We start from the raw sequence: 15,934 nt of genomic DNA, 5'->3' as shown, positions 1-15,934 counted from the left end.
CTGCATTGGTCTTTAATGATTACTAATAAGCTGCTCATTGTGTGAGAAGTCTTTTGAAGCAGTTCAGCTCCTCCTTGCCAGTTTGATCAGGTCCGCCTCCTGTCAGCGCTGCTCCAGCAGCAGATGCCGGCTGCTCTCTCACAGAGTGGACGGTTTCTCAGGACTCATCATCCTACATTCACTGCGACTATGAAAAAGATGACATGGCGCTGTAAAGCGTAATCCCTCAATCTGATGACGTTGTGGATACACCTCTGATTCTGGAGCCAAACGCTATGAAGTTTTCTTAGGAGTTAAATGAATAGGTGACAGGCTGTGCCTGCTGAGCAAACCTTAATTCTTCTCTTCGCACTCTGTGAGCTTCACAACATGTCTAAGTTATGCATTGTCATCGTAATGTGCTGTGCGTGTTTTCCGCGGGGCTTTGCTGCGCCAAAGACCCTGGGTGCAGATCCCAGGTCACAAGTTCAGAGCAATGCAGAGCAAAATGACAGGCTGCAGGAGGAGATAGATGGCCAAGAGAGCATCCTCTCGAAGGTAGGAGGAAATGTCCACTTTCTTTACTTCTTTACATCATTTCTGTTATGGACATTTCATCATTTTGTGCGTTCAAATTCAAACGTTTGTGGTTGAGCGTGGTGGAAAACACATCCGTCCTCTTCTCTTTGTAGCTGCTGGGTGATTATGACAAAGTGAAAGCCCTCTCGGAAGGCTCTGACTGTCGGTGTAAATGTGTTGTCAGACCCCTGAGCAGGAGCGCCTGTCGGCGGATAGAAGAAGGGAGCGCCACTGCGCAGGACTTCTACACTGTGGAGACTATCACATCTGGACCTGAGTGCAAGTGCGCCTGCATCGCTCCTCCGTCAGCGGTCAACCCCTGCGAGGGAGAGTACAGGCTGAAAAAACTTAGGGAAGCTGGAAAAGAGAATGTCAAGGTGAAGTGTCATCATGTCCGTTGTCCATATTTACCAGGGCCTCCAATACAAATAAGTCACTATGCTCCAGATCCAACAGGCTGCTCCCTTACACGTCCATTGGTTTCTAGAGAGGCTTGGATCAGTGGAGGCATGGATATCACGTTTTTATCACATTCAGTTAAGGATAGCCCCTCATTTTATTCATAACCACAGACTCAGAGTTTGGATGGGCATATTTTACGCATGTTATGTCTTGGTAAACCCCTTTTGACGGAATCCACTTGCTCATTTTAGCTGTCCACCATTCTTGAGCTGCTAGAAGGCTCCTTCTACGGCATGGACCTACTGAAGCTGCACTCCATCACCAATAAGCTCCTGGATCGTGTTGAGCACATTGAAAAGGTACAGTGCCAGTGTAAGATTCATGCAAATATGTTTGTATAACATATGTAACATATGCACAAACTGGTGGTAGTGGGTGTGTTTATATATTGGTGGCTTCTGAATTCAGTGCATCCAGTAAAACAATTGGACAACAATCAGTTTTCAGATTTATTAGGGGCAGGACCTCTATCACATGTGGATGTATCTGCATGAGTACTGAACCCTTCTTAAAAATGAGCTGACTGGCCTGTTGTAATGGACCAATAAAATGCCTTCTTTGTTCCCCCCCCCCCCCCCCCCCATTGCTACATTAGTAAATCAGACCTCACCTCAGGTGGAGTTGTGCTGAAAGTTTGCTGAAGTCACCAAACTCCATATACTTAAATGAATCATACACTTCACAAAGTTACATACAGGTTACATACCCACGCGGAGAAGCATGTAATTATCTAAAATAACTGTAAACATCCCAGTGAATGTGCCATGGGTTTGTTGTTAGTCACTAAATTCAAATAATGTTCTACATAATCTTGACTGGAACAACTGGCGATGACTTGATTTGAAGACTTAAGATTATTATACTTACATATCACCCTTTTTTCTCATGATCATTAACAGCAACTGACTCCATCGTACTTAGTCCAATCAGTTGTGACGTCCAAATTATACAAAAATAACAGGCTCAAAAAAATCTTTGTATGTGTGGATTTGAATCGGATCTAAAACACTGATTGGTTTTCAGCAAATGAAGCTGTGATGTACAAACTGTCAGCTTCTTAAAGTGACCCTTTCCACAGAGTTGTCTTGACATGGAAAACACAGCTACAGATAATAATGGGTAAATGAAGTGTATCCATTCTTAATGTTATTAGTTTCAGCTGTGTGTGTCCTTGCAAGACAGAAATCACTTGTAGAGATGTGAAAGTGCAAGTCCCTGACAGTTAGTGAACATGGCGATCAAACATGGTTGCTGCCTTTCACACTGGTGGAGTGTAAGGGAGATGTATTGCATCCAAACGGTTTTAGGATAAGAACTTCTCACAGAGGACATTTTGACACGTTGCAGTAGTTAATAATGAAATCAATGACGACTGAATTCCATCTAGCTGCTTCAGTGTCAGGGTCCTGGTGTTGTGCATGCTGGCTCACTGTGATGGTTTACTCAGGCACTTGAATAGAACAGAGTAATTGCTAATGTTCTTAGTTACACCTGTTCTTTTCCTACTACGACAAGTCAAAAGGTCTGCAGTGAAAAAGACCCATTAGTGACTCAGGATACTAAGGGGCTCTACTTGACTTTTCTCCCTTCCTATTGTGATTATGACTGCTGACGAATGCAGCTTATTTTCCATTTAACACATGCACGATGTCTGGATTTGTCCTTGGCTGCACGAAGGTGGTGTCTTTGAACAGCACCACGGACGAGGTGAAGCCCCAGGAGAGCCCTCCTATTGAGGCAGATGTGACAGAAAGCCCGCCCACCCCTCGTCCCCCCCGGTATCAGGACAAGACAAGACTAAGTGAGGTCAGCGGGGCAGCAGTTTATCAGAACCCAGATGTAAGTGTGATATCTTAACACACAGGGTCAACCGACGGGGGGGTCAGTAACATAGAGGTAAAATAAATTGTTCTAACTTAAAACAATTACAGGCTGTTAGCAACTATTGAAGTTCACTTACCTAGTACATACATATTTCGCAGAATGCAAAAACCTTTTTGTAGCTATCACTGCATATTCAACCAATAGGTACTACATAATTACTGCACCTGTAACAGTACAGTACAGTAGCCGGTACAGTTTAGCTTGGAACTCGTAAAAAAAAAATATAATTACACAATTATCTAGTGAATACTTAGTAAATAATGTGCTACAAAATGCTACCACCTTATTGTATGTCAGTTGCAAAGTTTTATACACAATAAATCACACCAGTAAGTTACTGCAATGTAGTTCTTTCAGATTGTGAGGCAGATCCTGATAGCTCCTATATTAAAAGCAGTTGTGAAGACTGTGACTGAATTAACTGAATTTAGGAAAGGAGCAAGTATAAAAGAAGTGATTGGACTCACATGTTGCTGCTCAGGCTGGTAGAACATTATTTAGTCTTTGTTTCAAAACAAAAGGAACAATTATGTGTTCTTTCCACAAAGTCCTTCATAAAAATCATCGTCTCCATGATTAAGGATTAAGAATGTGTGAAAGAGTTTCTGAGGTAATTGTAAGGTTTGGCAGTCCCAGTGGACAATAGCAGACCTCAGACCAGTAACTGGACCACTGGGCCCTGATCCATGACAACTGAAGTATAAAATGGAGAACACGTCCAGCAGTGTTGGGTGGACCTGTGCTTCGCATGCAAGTGATTCACTACGTTAATATGTTTCACAAGAGAACTTGTGAAGCATAAAACACTGTTATTAATAAAAGCTGAAACTTAAGATTTTTTTTTTTTTTCAAATAATAATATAATTTATTTATTTTTTAAATAATAAATAAAAAATGTCCTCTTTGTTAAAGGATAATTCAGGTTTATTTTCAATTTGGGTCACACTTTGTAGTTTCTGTGAATATGGCTACATGGTAAAAAGAAAATGAATTCATACAATGCAAGAAACACAAACAGTCAGATGATGTTGTTTTAAAGCCCAGCTTAAACAAACTTATTTGAAGAAATAAAAGAATGTAAATGGTAAAAGTATTACCCAAAATGTCAAATGTAAACATAAATTGCAATCTGTAGACTGACTTCCTGGTTCAACTTTAACCTACTGCTCTTGCTGCAGTTGTATGGTTGTACAGTTTCCTGTGTAGTGAAAAAAAGTCATACATAGGTGTACTAACTTCTAAATAAAGTGATAATCAGTTAGCTTGTTTACTGTCTATCTGATTGTCTGACTGCTTGTTTCTTGTCATTTGTTGCAGTGATGTCACAAAATATGTCAACAATGTCAACAACATAATAAAGTAATATCTCCCCAGGAAAACATTTCACTTGTTAGGTTTCTCTTAGTGTTAGTGCAGTGGTTGTATAATTTTCTGTTGTTGGTGTCAGCCTAATGCACGGTTTATATTTTCATACATATTTTTTGTGTCTATCTGTCCACTAACAGGGAAAGTATGAGGAGAAGTTTATTGGGGAAAATTCGTCCTTCCTGCAGACCGATGGTTCTGCTCAGATCACTGACGTCAAACCCCAGGTGCCTCCCAACAATGTGGCTAACAAGGAAACTTCTCAGGTGTCAAAGACCGGCCCCAACGGCATGATCATCAGAGGAATGACTTTTTATAAATCTGAGCCAGATCCGATGGTGGCAGATGATGGGGAGCCTGGAGAAAACTGTAAGTACAAGCACTGTCTCAAGAAGGTTTAACAAAACTTTACAAATCAATCAGACCACTCAGGTAGATTAAGCTGTTGTGACATCAGCACAATACCTAAACATTAAGTGATTCAGAACTATGGATAAAAATTATACCTTCAATCTTTTTTATGTCTTGTCCACACTCTGGTAACTGTAAACCAGGATAAGTGGTTTAACGGGTGTGGGATATCAGATCATTAAAAGTTAGCTGCAAAAGCTTAATGCTTACCTCAGCTGCTGTCAGCTGCCGTGGCAACTATAAAATTGTAGCTACAAATCCATTTGTTACCACACTTCTTGCCCTTTCATTTGCATGGTCAGAGATGTCGCATAGAATTCAGATTACTTGACAAAGCATTTTCCTTTTTCTCTTCAGTTTTTGAATATCATGGATTCAGTGGTGATGGTCCAATCAACCTCTTCATTGAGGAGAATCTTCTTCAGCACAGAGTCCCTCGCCCCAGGACGAGGGCGGGACCGAGATCGTTTCGACCAAAGACAACAGCTCCTTTGCAGAGTTCCAAGACCAGCCAATCAACAAAACCGAAAGAAGAAACTGAGTCCACTTCAGAAAGTCATGATGGGTCCATCAGTGCCATTGAAACCGCATCGGTCAATGTGTCTACAGATGCACAGAGTGACACATCCACGAGAAGTGTCACATTTGGACCAACCACTACCACCCAAAAAAACAGGACCACAGACACCGCATCTCACACTAGTCATAGAGTCACTGCTGGAATCACTAAGTGGCCAATCCCCTTAATGGATGAACCAGCTGGCACCTCCCCAAGAGTCACTACCAAGGAAACAACCAAAACAACAATGAACACAACCCATCCCTCTGCAATTACAGCCACAACAGAGACAATCCTACCAGCATTCACAGTAAGAAATACACCAACCACCGTGATGGAAACGTCAACCCTGGAGCTGAAAGAGCAAATGCAAACCGTACCTGGCAGCACTGCATCCTATCCAAGCACGCTTGCGCCAAAACCAACCACAGAGGCTTCAACTACCAGCCTACCTTCTACTGTGACCATTACAACCCATGCTGCCCTCACCTCAGCACCAATACACCCCACGACAGCTTCCACAACAGCTACCTCTGCACAGGCTACTACTACAACTCCAGAGGAAGAAACTGAGTCCACCTCCTTTTCAGCTTTAACTTTGCCTCCTACCACACAGAGACTGACCACTTTGCCTTTCACCATACCTGTGACTACCTCTTCTACAGCTACCACCACCACCGCCACCACCACTACCACCACCACCACCACTACCAGGCAGGCCGCTCAAGTTAAACAGAAATACAAAATCAGCTGGGAAGAGCATGAGGGGGAGGAAGGACACCTGGAATTAGATGAGCCAATGCAAAGACAGGAGGAATCTACTTCACAAAAACCTGGTAAATAAGTTGAGTTTTTGTGTCAGTTTAAACAGTGAGATATTAGGTGCAACAGGAAAAAATATGATACAGTGAAAGACATTGATTGTCAAGTTGGAAGTGCATTGAAACTAGACTTCAAGAGTCTACAGCCATGATAGGAGTTTGTGAGGCTGTACTTACCGGGCACAGTGGTTCTTTGAGCTAATGTGCTACTGTCAGCATGCTAACATGCTCATAATGACAATGCTAACATATTGATGATAATCTTAGTTTGGTGTGTTTGCATGCTAACATTTACTAATCAGCACTCAATACAAAGTAAAGCTGAGGCTGATGATAAGCCACAGTTTGGATAATTTAAAATAGTCAACCAGCTTCATCCTCTGAGGACCATGAATGGACAGTCTGGACAGTTCTGTGGGTTTCTCTCCAATAGTTGTTGAGAAATTTCAGTCTTGACCAAAGTGGTGGAACAACTGACAAAATAGCTGACAGACTGACTTTCCCATCACTAGCAACACCTCTATCAAGTACTTGAACCCCTGATTTGCTGTGCATCATGCCTTCACTATTTTGTGTATAAGTGTCATGAGGAGAATATTCAAGAAATTGTTCTGTGAATCTCTTAACTTTGAAATTCAGTGCTTTACAGTATGTGGCAACCTCCTTTCCGTGATTAATTTTCAGACTCTTTGACGTAGGTCTGGATGATGTTGAACTGTTTCTAAATCCTAACTCATAGCTCTCTGGGTCTTTTTTACAGGGGAGTGTAAGGACACTTTGGCAACAATCTCTGAGCCAGTAACTCACAACACCTATGGCAGGAATGAAGGAGCGTGGATGAAGGATCCAAAGTCTGATAATGACAAAATTTATGTCACAAACTTCTATTATGGCAACAACCTCCTGGAGTTTCGCAACCTGGACGTTTTCAAACAAGGTAAGAACCAGTATTTTAAGCTTTCACTCAAGTATTTCTTGTTTTCCTTTTGGTTTTGATAAATCTCATATTTGCCATTCTTCTTTTTCCTTTCAAGGCCGTTTTACCAACTCCTACAAGCTGCCTTACAACTGGATCGGCACAGGCCATGTGGTCTACGATGGGGCCTTCTACTACAACCGTGCCTTCTCCCGTGACATCATCAAGTTTGACCTGCGTCAGCGTTACGTGGCCTCGTGGACAATGCTGCATGATGCCCTGGTCGAAGAGTCGTCATCACCGTGGGAGTGGCGCAGTCATTCAGACATCGACTTTGCCGTGGATGAGAGCGGCCTGTGGATCATCTACCCGGCACTGGATGACGAAGGCTTCTTACAGGAAGTGATCGTTCTGAGTCGACTGAACCCCTCAGACCTCAGCATGCAGAGGGAGACCACCTGGAGAACTGGGCTCAGGAGAAACCACTACGGGAACTGCTTCATCGTGTGCGGCGTCCTTTACGCTGTTGACAGCAACAACCAAAAGGACGCCAACCTGGAATACGCCTTTGACACGCACACAAACACTCAAATGATTCCCAGAATGCCCTTCACCAACAACTACACCTACACTACGCAGATTGACTACAATCCCAAAGAGGGAGTGTTGTATGCGTGGGACAATGGACACCAAGTCACATACAACATTAAGTTTGCTTATGTAGACCCTAAGTAAGGGTCTGACGGGAGTTATTTTAAAAGTTAATTCTATGGTTTGAGTGGATTGTAGATCAGTCCACATGGCCTTCTGGATGGAGACAAATGGGGGCCAAATGTACATATATACTTCAGTATATTGTGATTCAATTGCTTTGTTTTAAGTTTTACCTGAAAAAAGTGAAAAAGTGAGCCTGATTCCTCAGTCAACACATCAAGTTGTACTGTATATATTGTAATGCTGTAAAAAAAAAAAAAAAAAAAGTCCTATGAGATAAATGAATGTAGAAGGGTTTCAGAATGAGTCAGTGGTTTGGGTCAAAGCAATTCACAAAAAAATAATTCATAAAAGCTCTCTTTGAACAAATTTCTAAAATTTTGTGGACAAATTCATTTTTTCTGTTTTATACACTTTTTTATATTACATTTTTCTTTGCATCATATACCACAGGTCTTTTGTCTTGTGAAAGCACTTACTCCCTCCATATCAGACTGCTTTGAGGAGACCGCAATAAAGTTTGGAAATACTAATGGAAAATGTCTTTTTTGTTTGGCCAGCCACTGTTGATGTTAAAGTGGCTTTAATTATAGGTTGTGAGTGTTAATCCAACTGGAAGACTGAGGATAGACTCAAGACAACCAGGCAGGAAAAGAGAGAGATGGAGTGTTCAAGCCTGTAATTTACTGTTACACTTGAGTTATAGTGGAAGAAAATACACATGAACAGTCAATCTATTGTACTTGTTGAACAAAAAATGAAATAATGCAGTTATAGGATTTCCCCCAAAAGCCCAAAGATTACACACACAGGTATAGTTAGAGAAAATCCAGTGTTTATTTTGGTTTATGCATATAATAGAATACAAAAACAAAACAAAAAACCTCAGAAGTTTTTAATTGTACTCTTGTCCCCAAGTACGGTTGGGATGCAGTGAAAACAATGTGGCGAATCAAAAATATTTCTGAAACCAAAGGGGGAAAAATTACATACACAGAAGGCGTGGGTTAAAACAACACAAGTTTTTTTTTTTTTTCCTGAACATTTTATGGGCATCTGTTGAGTTAAAACATAACCATCTGTACAATCATGTAGACAGAACAAAGAGAAAAGAAAGCACTTTGAGTCGTAGTAGTATAGTATGCAGTTTTATCCACATATACAGAAAATGACCAGTAATATGAAAAAGGTTACTAATTCTGATGATGTATAGTTTCTTACTTAATATTAATTTTACCCCAAATTACAGGTAGTCAAAACAAGGTTAGAGACACATCAAAATAAGGCATTTAAAACCAGAAATGAACTTCCAAGGTTGTGCATTTATAGTGCAAAGGTTCACTAAAATATACTTTTTAAAGTAAGAATTTCTAGTAGATTGCAATTTTCAGAAAGGCTTAAGTGCACCAAATAAAAGTGCAATTTAACCCGAGGACGGAGAAGTCAGGACTAAAACAATATTTTTCACTAGTGATTATTTATGACAGGTTTTTTTTTTTTTTTACTGGCGATTTTAAATTTGAGGATGATACATTTTTTTCATGTCCACTCTGTGAACTGACACTAAAGAACTGTCCCAGTATCTAGATTTTCTGTATGTTTCTACCATGTAATATTAATTAGAATAAATTCACACAACATTTAATCAGAAAAAAATAAAAATCAATAAATCCTGACGGAAGAAGTTTTTAACAGTAGAAACGAGCAAATTGCATCACACCACAGAAGTTTCCATTACTGTAAAAGAAATAAATACAATACAGTATTTGAATCTGTTCATAAGTAAAGCACAGTGCAAAGACCCAAAAATTTAAAACTGAAATCTTTCATCGATACAATGCTAAAAACAGAGCACCTAGTGGAAACCAACCAAAATCATAGTGGGTAGCCTGTTAGCTTTCACAGATCACCTGATGTCCTGAGTTTACTGAATGCCTCCTGTAATTAACCTGGCATCTCTTACTATTTCACTAATAAAATTTGCTTTATTTAGAGTCAAAAAAGACCAACTGAGAAAGAGAAACAATTACAGCACTCCATTTTCTAGCTAAGATACAAACACAGAATTTGCTGTGATTCTTAACATTGATATTATAAATGTATTTTCTGTCTCTAATTGAGGTTTGAAGTAGGTAAATCTTAGGTTTATACCAATTTGTTTTCTAAACTCTTTCCTGAAAATAAAGGGGAATAAAAGAGCAGACTCGAGGAGCTGCTATGGGGTAAAAGTATTTGTGTTATGATGGGGTGACTCAGGGTTCAATGCTCTGCCCCCTGCCGCTAAGCAATTACCCTTATGTGGGGCGTCTGGGGTCACAGGGAGAAGTCAGTTTTGCCACACAAGGAGCAAGCGTCTGCTCGGACCCTATCACAGACTACCTCTGGATATCAGTCCTAATAAAGAATGTGGATGACCTTTGAGCTACCTCTGTATTCTAATGACTTAGGATTTCTACAGAGCCCATTCATTCACATCTAAACAGCAAACCTAAAGTCAGTGGGAGCACACCAGCCTTAAAATATGATTCATTAACCAAATATTTAAAAAAAAAACACAAGCTGAGATTTTATCCTGTGCTTGCCTTCATGTGTTTTGTTGTTAACGCAGGTGCTGATGGTGATCTTAGGCAGACCCCATTAGCACACCGACAGGAGGCACGGCCTGGCTGTCGGTCGGGGAGTGCTGGTAAAATGTGTCTGTGTGGTTGACCCGGAGCAGAGGTGGGATGGTGGAAGACCTGATGTGGAGGATCCTGGTGTCTGTTACTTCACAGTCAATTTGCATCATCACCTCGAACTCTTTGTCCCTGATGATGCTGTCTGTAATGGCAGGAAAGGAAGAAAAGGGTTGTTACTTATAGATGCAGCAATCAGCGTATAAATAAAGAAGTTATTCCAGTTTAATTTGTGTATACGCTCCATCAACTGTGGATTTATATCAGGGCAAAAGCTCTAACACAAGACAAAAACAGTGCTTGGCAAACATGATTCCACATCATCATTAAGACTCGCAAGTTTTTTGGCCATGCTTGCTGTAGAGAGATGGGATAAGAGTATTTTGGGAGTATAAAGGAGTATTGTTTGAGGCAGTTGTGGGGGGCTGAGAACTGCAGCGAGTACGGGCGGAGGCTTGGTTACAGATGGAGTCCAGAGGTGAGTCACATGCTGGAGTTCTCCTACATAGAGATAAACAAAACAGTTCTAAACAAGATCAGGACATGCACATTAGAGAGAAGAAAGTCTGGCAAAAGTGTGGGAGAGAAAGAGAGAGTGCCATCACGGATGATGAGTCAGGATCCTTCAGGCGTCAAGTTGGGTCCCGAGAAGAAAAGAGGAAACTTCATGTGATCGATGTTGATGAGTCAGGCTTTTGTGTTTGAAGAAATCCCAGGGACTGCTGTACTGTACGGCGTACAGTACAATGATTACCACAAAGCTTGTTGTCAAAGACTACATACATCTTCATTTTCAAGGTCATCCTGTGGATTGACCTACAAACAAGCAATTACCGTACTCTGGCTTTATCTTGGGAAATTCAAGTTTGGAAAGAGATGCTGGCCTTCAGACAACTATATGGTCCATGGTTTGTGGTTTCCCACAGCCTAACTTTACTCAGCCTGGAGGAAGAACATCCTTTAAAGTGGACTCTTGTCAAAGTCTTTGCTAGGAAAAGCTCTTAACAGCATGCTGATGGATCCCTCATGTATTTACATTAGCAGTAAACTTAAAAACTTGAGGGTTCTTCTGTAAGCCAGAGATAGCAACATTCCCCATGTGGAGCACACAAGCCAAACACACCTAAGTCAGTTTTAGTGCACCATTATATGACCCAGATATGGAGCTGTAGGCGTCTTTAAAATGCCTGAGAGCACTGCAAGTTGTATAAAAGCTGCAGTCTTTTTCCAGAGACACCTGTGCAAGACATCAGCTTCATCTGCCTTGCTCCAGTGTTTCCATGGAAGTATACTTTGGAGGCAGAGAGAGTTTATCAGATTGTACAGAGACTATACAATGGCTCCTTCCGCTGCCGGGAAGATTCCACGGATGTTCATATCATTAGATGGTTAGTAGACGTAATGTTGAGTATGACTTCATCTACGCCTCAGCTTCCCCCTTTGCATCTGCAGAAAAACTGGAACTTTTCAGATGGCTTCATTGTTTCAGCAGACATCTCTGGAAATCATCCTCTGGGTTTGGATTTATCTCTTTGTCACGCTACATCTATGTCAAATTAGGCTTCTGTCTGAAGTCAAGCTGGAAAAGTTATTCCCTGTATATCTCCATATAGCTTGATGAGATCATAACTGGTTTACTTCTTCCTCACTTCAAGGTCCTGTTATTACTGCGCAGTCAAACCTGTGCTGAGTCTGTTCACTGCAAAACAAGCTGCTCTGATATTCCCATCAGTTCGCAAATTGCAATTAAATAACAAATATAAGAACAAAACATAAGCACCGCAAATTGATGTTGATGCGAGATAAAATAAATGCACGAAACAACAAAAAAAGAACTCTTTGAATAAAAGAGGCAATAATTTTGTACTTATGAAAGACTTTGCTTTGTTAGCTTTGTTACTATGCTATTACGACGCCAATCCCTTCAAATTTGGCTTTATTCTATTTCGCAAGTTTTTTTGTGTGATTTTGCGGTTGGTATTCCTTGATTTTACCCTGTAAGTACACAGAATGAGAAGAGAACAGAGAGTGCTTCATTACAACCCACATATCTTGTTCTTAGCTCATAATTACCATGACCAAGACAGTCAAACACCCATAACTATACTTGACCAATCCAAGAGCATGAAAAAGCGGCCTGCTAAATCTGCAAATCAGCTATTCCAGTGGAACACTTTCTCAATTTTTACCATATAATAATTATTTTGCCCCACGCACTAAAGTTACTGTTAACTGATAAGTGGTCATCTTATTACTTTCAGACAAAGTAAGAGAGTAGCTGGTGAACATAGTGGAACACTATGGATAAACAGAGATAAAGGGAAAGTGATATTGGACCACAGTTAATGCAGGTTGAAGTTGTTAACTCCCCTTAATGATATTGCTTTACCCCAGAATTATTTTGCAAATGCAACAATTACAAAGTAAGTACAGTGTAAATTGTGGGCCACAATCCAACCATTATCTAAGACTCAAATTAAATTCCCTGCACTGTTTACATCCATCTTTCACCAAATTACCAAACTGTCTAACTTCTATTCAGCTAACTGCTTGAGAGGTCTGAACAGTGGAAGAGGAAGCACACAAACACAGCCACGAGGCCCAACTTCAAACAGCAGCTCTTTGAAGAGGCTGCCAAATCCACCGTCCTGCTCTGCATGGTCTCCTTCCCCCTTTTACTGGTGCCATCTGGAGATGTTCCAGAAAGTTTCACAGCGACACAGTGAGCCGGTGTGTGCTGATAAAGGCCCGATGTCTGGCAAAGATGCATCTAAGGAAATCTGAGAGTGCATCTAGGGAGGATGGTGGCTGCCAGACTGGCACAGATTCTGAGGACACACGAGGAAAGCTTCTTTTTTTTTTTCTTAAATGAGAAAGGAAGCAATTCATCATCAAATATAATCACAAAAGCATGATTTGGGTCAATAAAAATAAATTAGGGTCTAATAGGATGTCAATTGGGCAATTTAAACATTTGCATAAGCTATTAATCCACCCAATTTTCAGAACATTTTTATTCAGAAAGGTCCACTAAATACTCATCTTTATTTACTAGATAACAAGGTCTTTTTTATATGAATGAGTGGGGCGTTCTACAATGCGCAACCCAATGAGGAACAATAAAGCATTTGTTTTTTACCATTAGAAAAGTAGTCAAGAATCTCACAGGCAATTACAGGACTAAATGAGTCTACAGCCTTAGCAACTATTGTAGGCTGTGCTTAGGCACAGCAGTGCTTTGAGCTAAATAACATCCTCACATATCTGCTTTAGCAGCTATAATGCTTACCATATTCACCATCCTAGTTAAGCCTGTTAGCATGCTAACTTTTGCGGATTAGCACAAAACACACAGTTCAGCTAAGGCTGATGGGAATGCCTTTCGTTTTGCAGGTATCTAGTCATTAAGTGAAAAACAGGAAAAATTAGACACTAGAGGAAAAGTTAATAGATCGCCAGGCAACTAGCACAGTAATAACAAGCTTTAAATATAAAGAATTCACTGGCTGATAATCACTTGCACTTGGAATTTTAATTAGGGTATTTAAGGATGGCAAGGGTTAAACATTTGCATTGGTGAGAACGCACTCTGTTTCAGAGGACTGGTGAGGATGTTCTGTTTAGATTAGAGGAGTAGGAAAATCTGATCCCCAACTCCTTCAGTGGTGTGGAGCTTTACCTTGAACCCCAAGTGAAAGCTGCCTGTTAGCTACAGTGCACATGTACAATCTCAGAGCAGTACAAACAGACTGCAGACCCAAGGTTGATCCACCTGTAAATGATGTCATCTGCAAAACATTCCTCTCCTCCAAACATGTCGCTTCCACTTGATTGAGCTACTTTCAAACTCAGAGGATCACTAAATAAACACACCCTTCGGTCCTTATAAGGGGCTCCTGCTCAGCCAGATATGTTTTCCAGAGAGAATCAAGGAGGTCAAGGTCATGTAACTTTAACAGAACCCCTGAACCGTGGACATGCAGCTAGACAGAAACAGACGACGGCTTACATCAAAGTCTCTATCCTCGACGTTCGGTTATTGACCAAGACAGACCAAGTGATCACTTCAGATTAGCAGAGCCTATTCACCTCCTCCAGATGAAAACCATTTAGTGACTGGAGAAGGAAGGCATTCCTAAAGGAGTGCAGCAGCAAGGAGGCTGGAAAGAATTATCCTCTGCTGTCGAGCGTTCATGCTGCAGAAAGAGGACAGTGTTTCTGCTCTTCTAAGGGTCTCACTCATCTGAATATTCACATTTGCATTTAATCACTTCACAGTTTCAAACAAAGACAACATACATCTAAAATGCTACTTGAAGTTCTGTCATCTGTGTGACACATGGGGTTAAATATGTAACAGGGGGGAGGACCGTGCAGGTTTTGTGCTACTAGAGAATCACCACCATCCTTTGTCATCCTTTGTCAGCCTCTTTTGGCTCGGTTTTTAACTCCAGTCCTCTCTGTCCGGTCAATGAGGATCTACACAGAGGAGCAGATGTGGCATCTGAAACAAAAGCTACTGAACATGCATCTGTGCTAATATAAAACTGGTGTTAGCCCTCTCTCTTGCTAAAAGACACCACATGATCCAGCCAACATATTAGATAGAAACACACCAAAGCCTGAAACGAGCAGGAAAAGATTTAAAGGTACAAGCACAAAAGATCAAAATGTTTTGAATTCATGGCCGACGGCAAGCATCAAATCTAAGACCTCTTTCTTGAGACTCTTTCCAGACCTGATATCACTCCCTGAATGCCACCTTTGTTTGGCCATTTCAACAATTAGCTGAAAGGCAGGTCTTGGATTTCACTATTTGCTGCTATTTCAATGGGCCATCTGACCGGCACAGACCTTAACATTCCTCCCTGAAAAAGACCAACCAAGAACAATGTTTACCTTCATCAATCTTCATCTCTAACACCCCCCCCCCCCCCCACACACACACACACACACACCTGTCTCTTATACACATCTCTCCTCTCAGAGTTGGTTGAAACCCTAATCAAATCTGTTGCTGGTGCTTTGCCAGACAGACGGGGATATATCAGAGGAATGAGAGGATTTCTGATAAAAAAAAAAAAAAAGCCAGTTAAACAGCCAACAACAACTGGATGTCTTCCTAATTGCTCACACCCTACATAAACGCTTCCTCTTGGATAGGTTTCCTTTCAGTTCACTGTCCTGCAGGCATTGTGAAAATCAAGCCACCTGATAATTAACTGCAGTATTTGGAAATATAAGACTTTCTTTCCACTAAAACCCCCGATGACCCCACTCTGAAATACTGCATTGATAAATCCAGCGGATCTGAGGGCCATGGAGAAAAGTTATGATGAGCTCATTCAAATCAAGAACATGTGTACACTTTAATGATTCATAGAAAACAATTTGGCAACAAAGGCGCCAATGGTAGTCCAAGGTTTTTGCTGATCAAGTGTTGAGATACTGAGGCGTGATTCATGTATACAGGTGTTAAAATGTTTGGGTTTGCTTTTGAGGGCTGGCAGTCAAATAAACGGGTGATTGCTTCTCAAATGAGCCGGTCTAACCCCCCCCCACCCCCTCC

The 15,934-nt window shown here is 41.0% G+C and overlaps 2 protein-coding genes across 4 annotated transcripts in view; one reads left to right on the top strand and one right to left on the bottom strand.

Moving 5' to 3' along the window:
* Positions 1–121: 121 nt before the first annotated feature.
* On the top strand, positions 122–8,230 carry olfml2ba (olfactomedin-like 2Ba). 2 transcript variants are annotated; one of them, XM_023408005.2, is made up of 8 exons: positions 122–537; positions 672–935; positions 1,212–1,319; positions 2,698–2,859; positions 4,410–4,638; positions 5,038–6,075; positions 6,821–6,997; positions 7,095–8,230. In XM_023408005.2, the coding sequence occupies exons 1-8, from the start codon at positions 370–372 to the stop codon at positions 7,709–7,711; spliced, it is 2,763 nt and encodes a 920-aa protein (XP_023263773.1). In that variant the 5' UTR covers positions 122–369; the 3' UTR covers positions 7,712–8,230. The 2 variants fall into 2 exon arrangements, with proteins under 2 accessions (XP_023263773.1, XP_023263775.1); XM_023408007.2 differs by having other exon boundaries at positions 371–537; positions 743–935.
* A 278-nt stretch (positions 8,231–8,508) lies between these two features.
* atf6 (activating transcription factor 6) overlaps positions 8,509–15,934 on the bottom strand; it is a 31,774-nt gene continuing 24,348 nt past the window's right edge. For both annotated transcript variants that reach the window (XM_023408008.2, XM_023408009.2), the window contains exon 16: positions 8,509–10,510. In XM_023408008.2, coding sequence (XP_023263776.1) covers positions 10,314–10,510 — 197 coding nt within the window. In that variant the 3' untranslated portion in view covers positions 8,509–10,313. The remainder of the gene's footprint in view (positions 10,511–15,934) is intronic.

Source organism: Seriola lalandi, unplaced genomic scaffold (assembly GCF_002814215.2).
Source record: "Seriola lalandi dorsalis isolate HSWRI2012SDOR001 ecotype SW California unplaced genomic scaffold, Sedor1 jcf7180002054353, whole genome shotgun sequence".
NCBI lineage: Eukaryota > Metazoa > Chordata > Actinopteri > Carangiformes > Carangidae > Seriola > Seriola lalandi.
The sequence above is the reverse complement of the archived record's forward strand: the minus strand, read 5'-3'. Positions and strand labels throughout refer to the sequence as shown.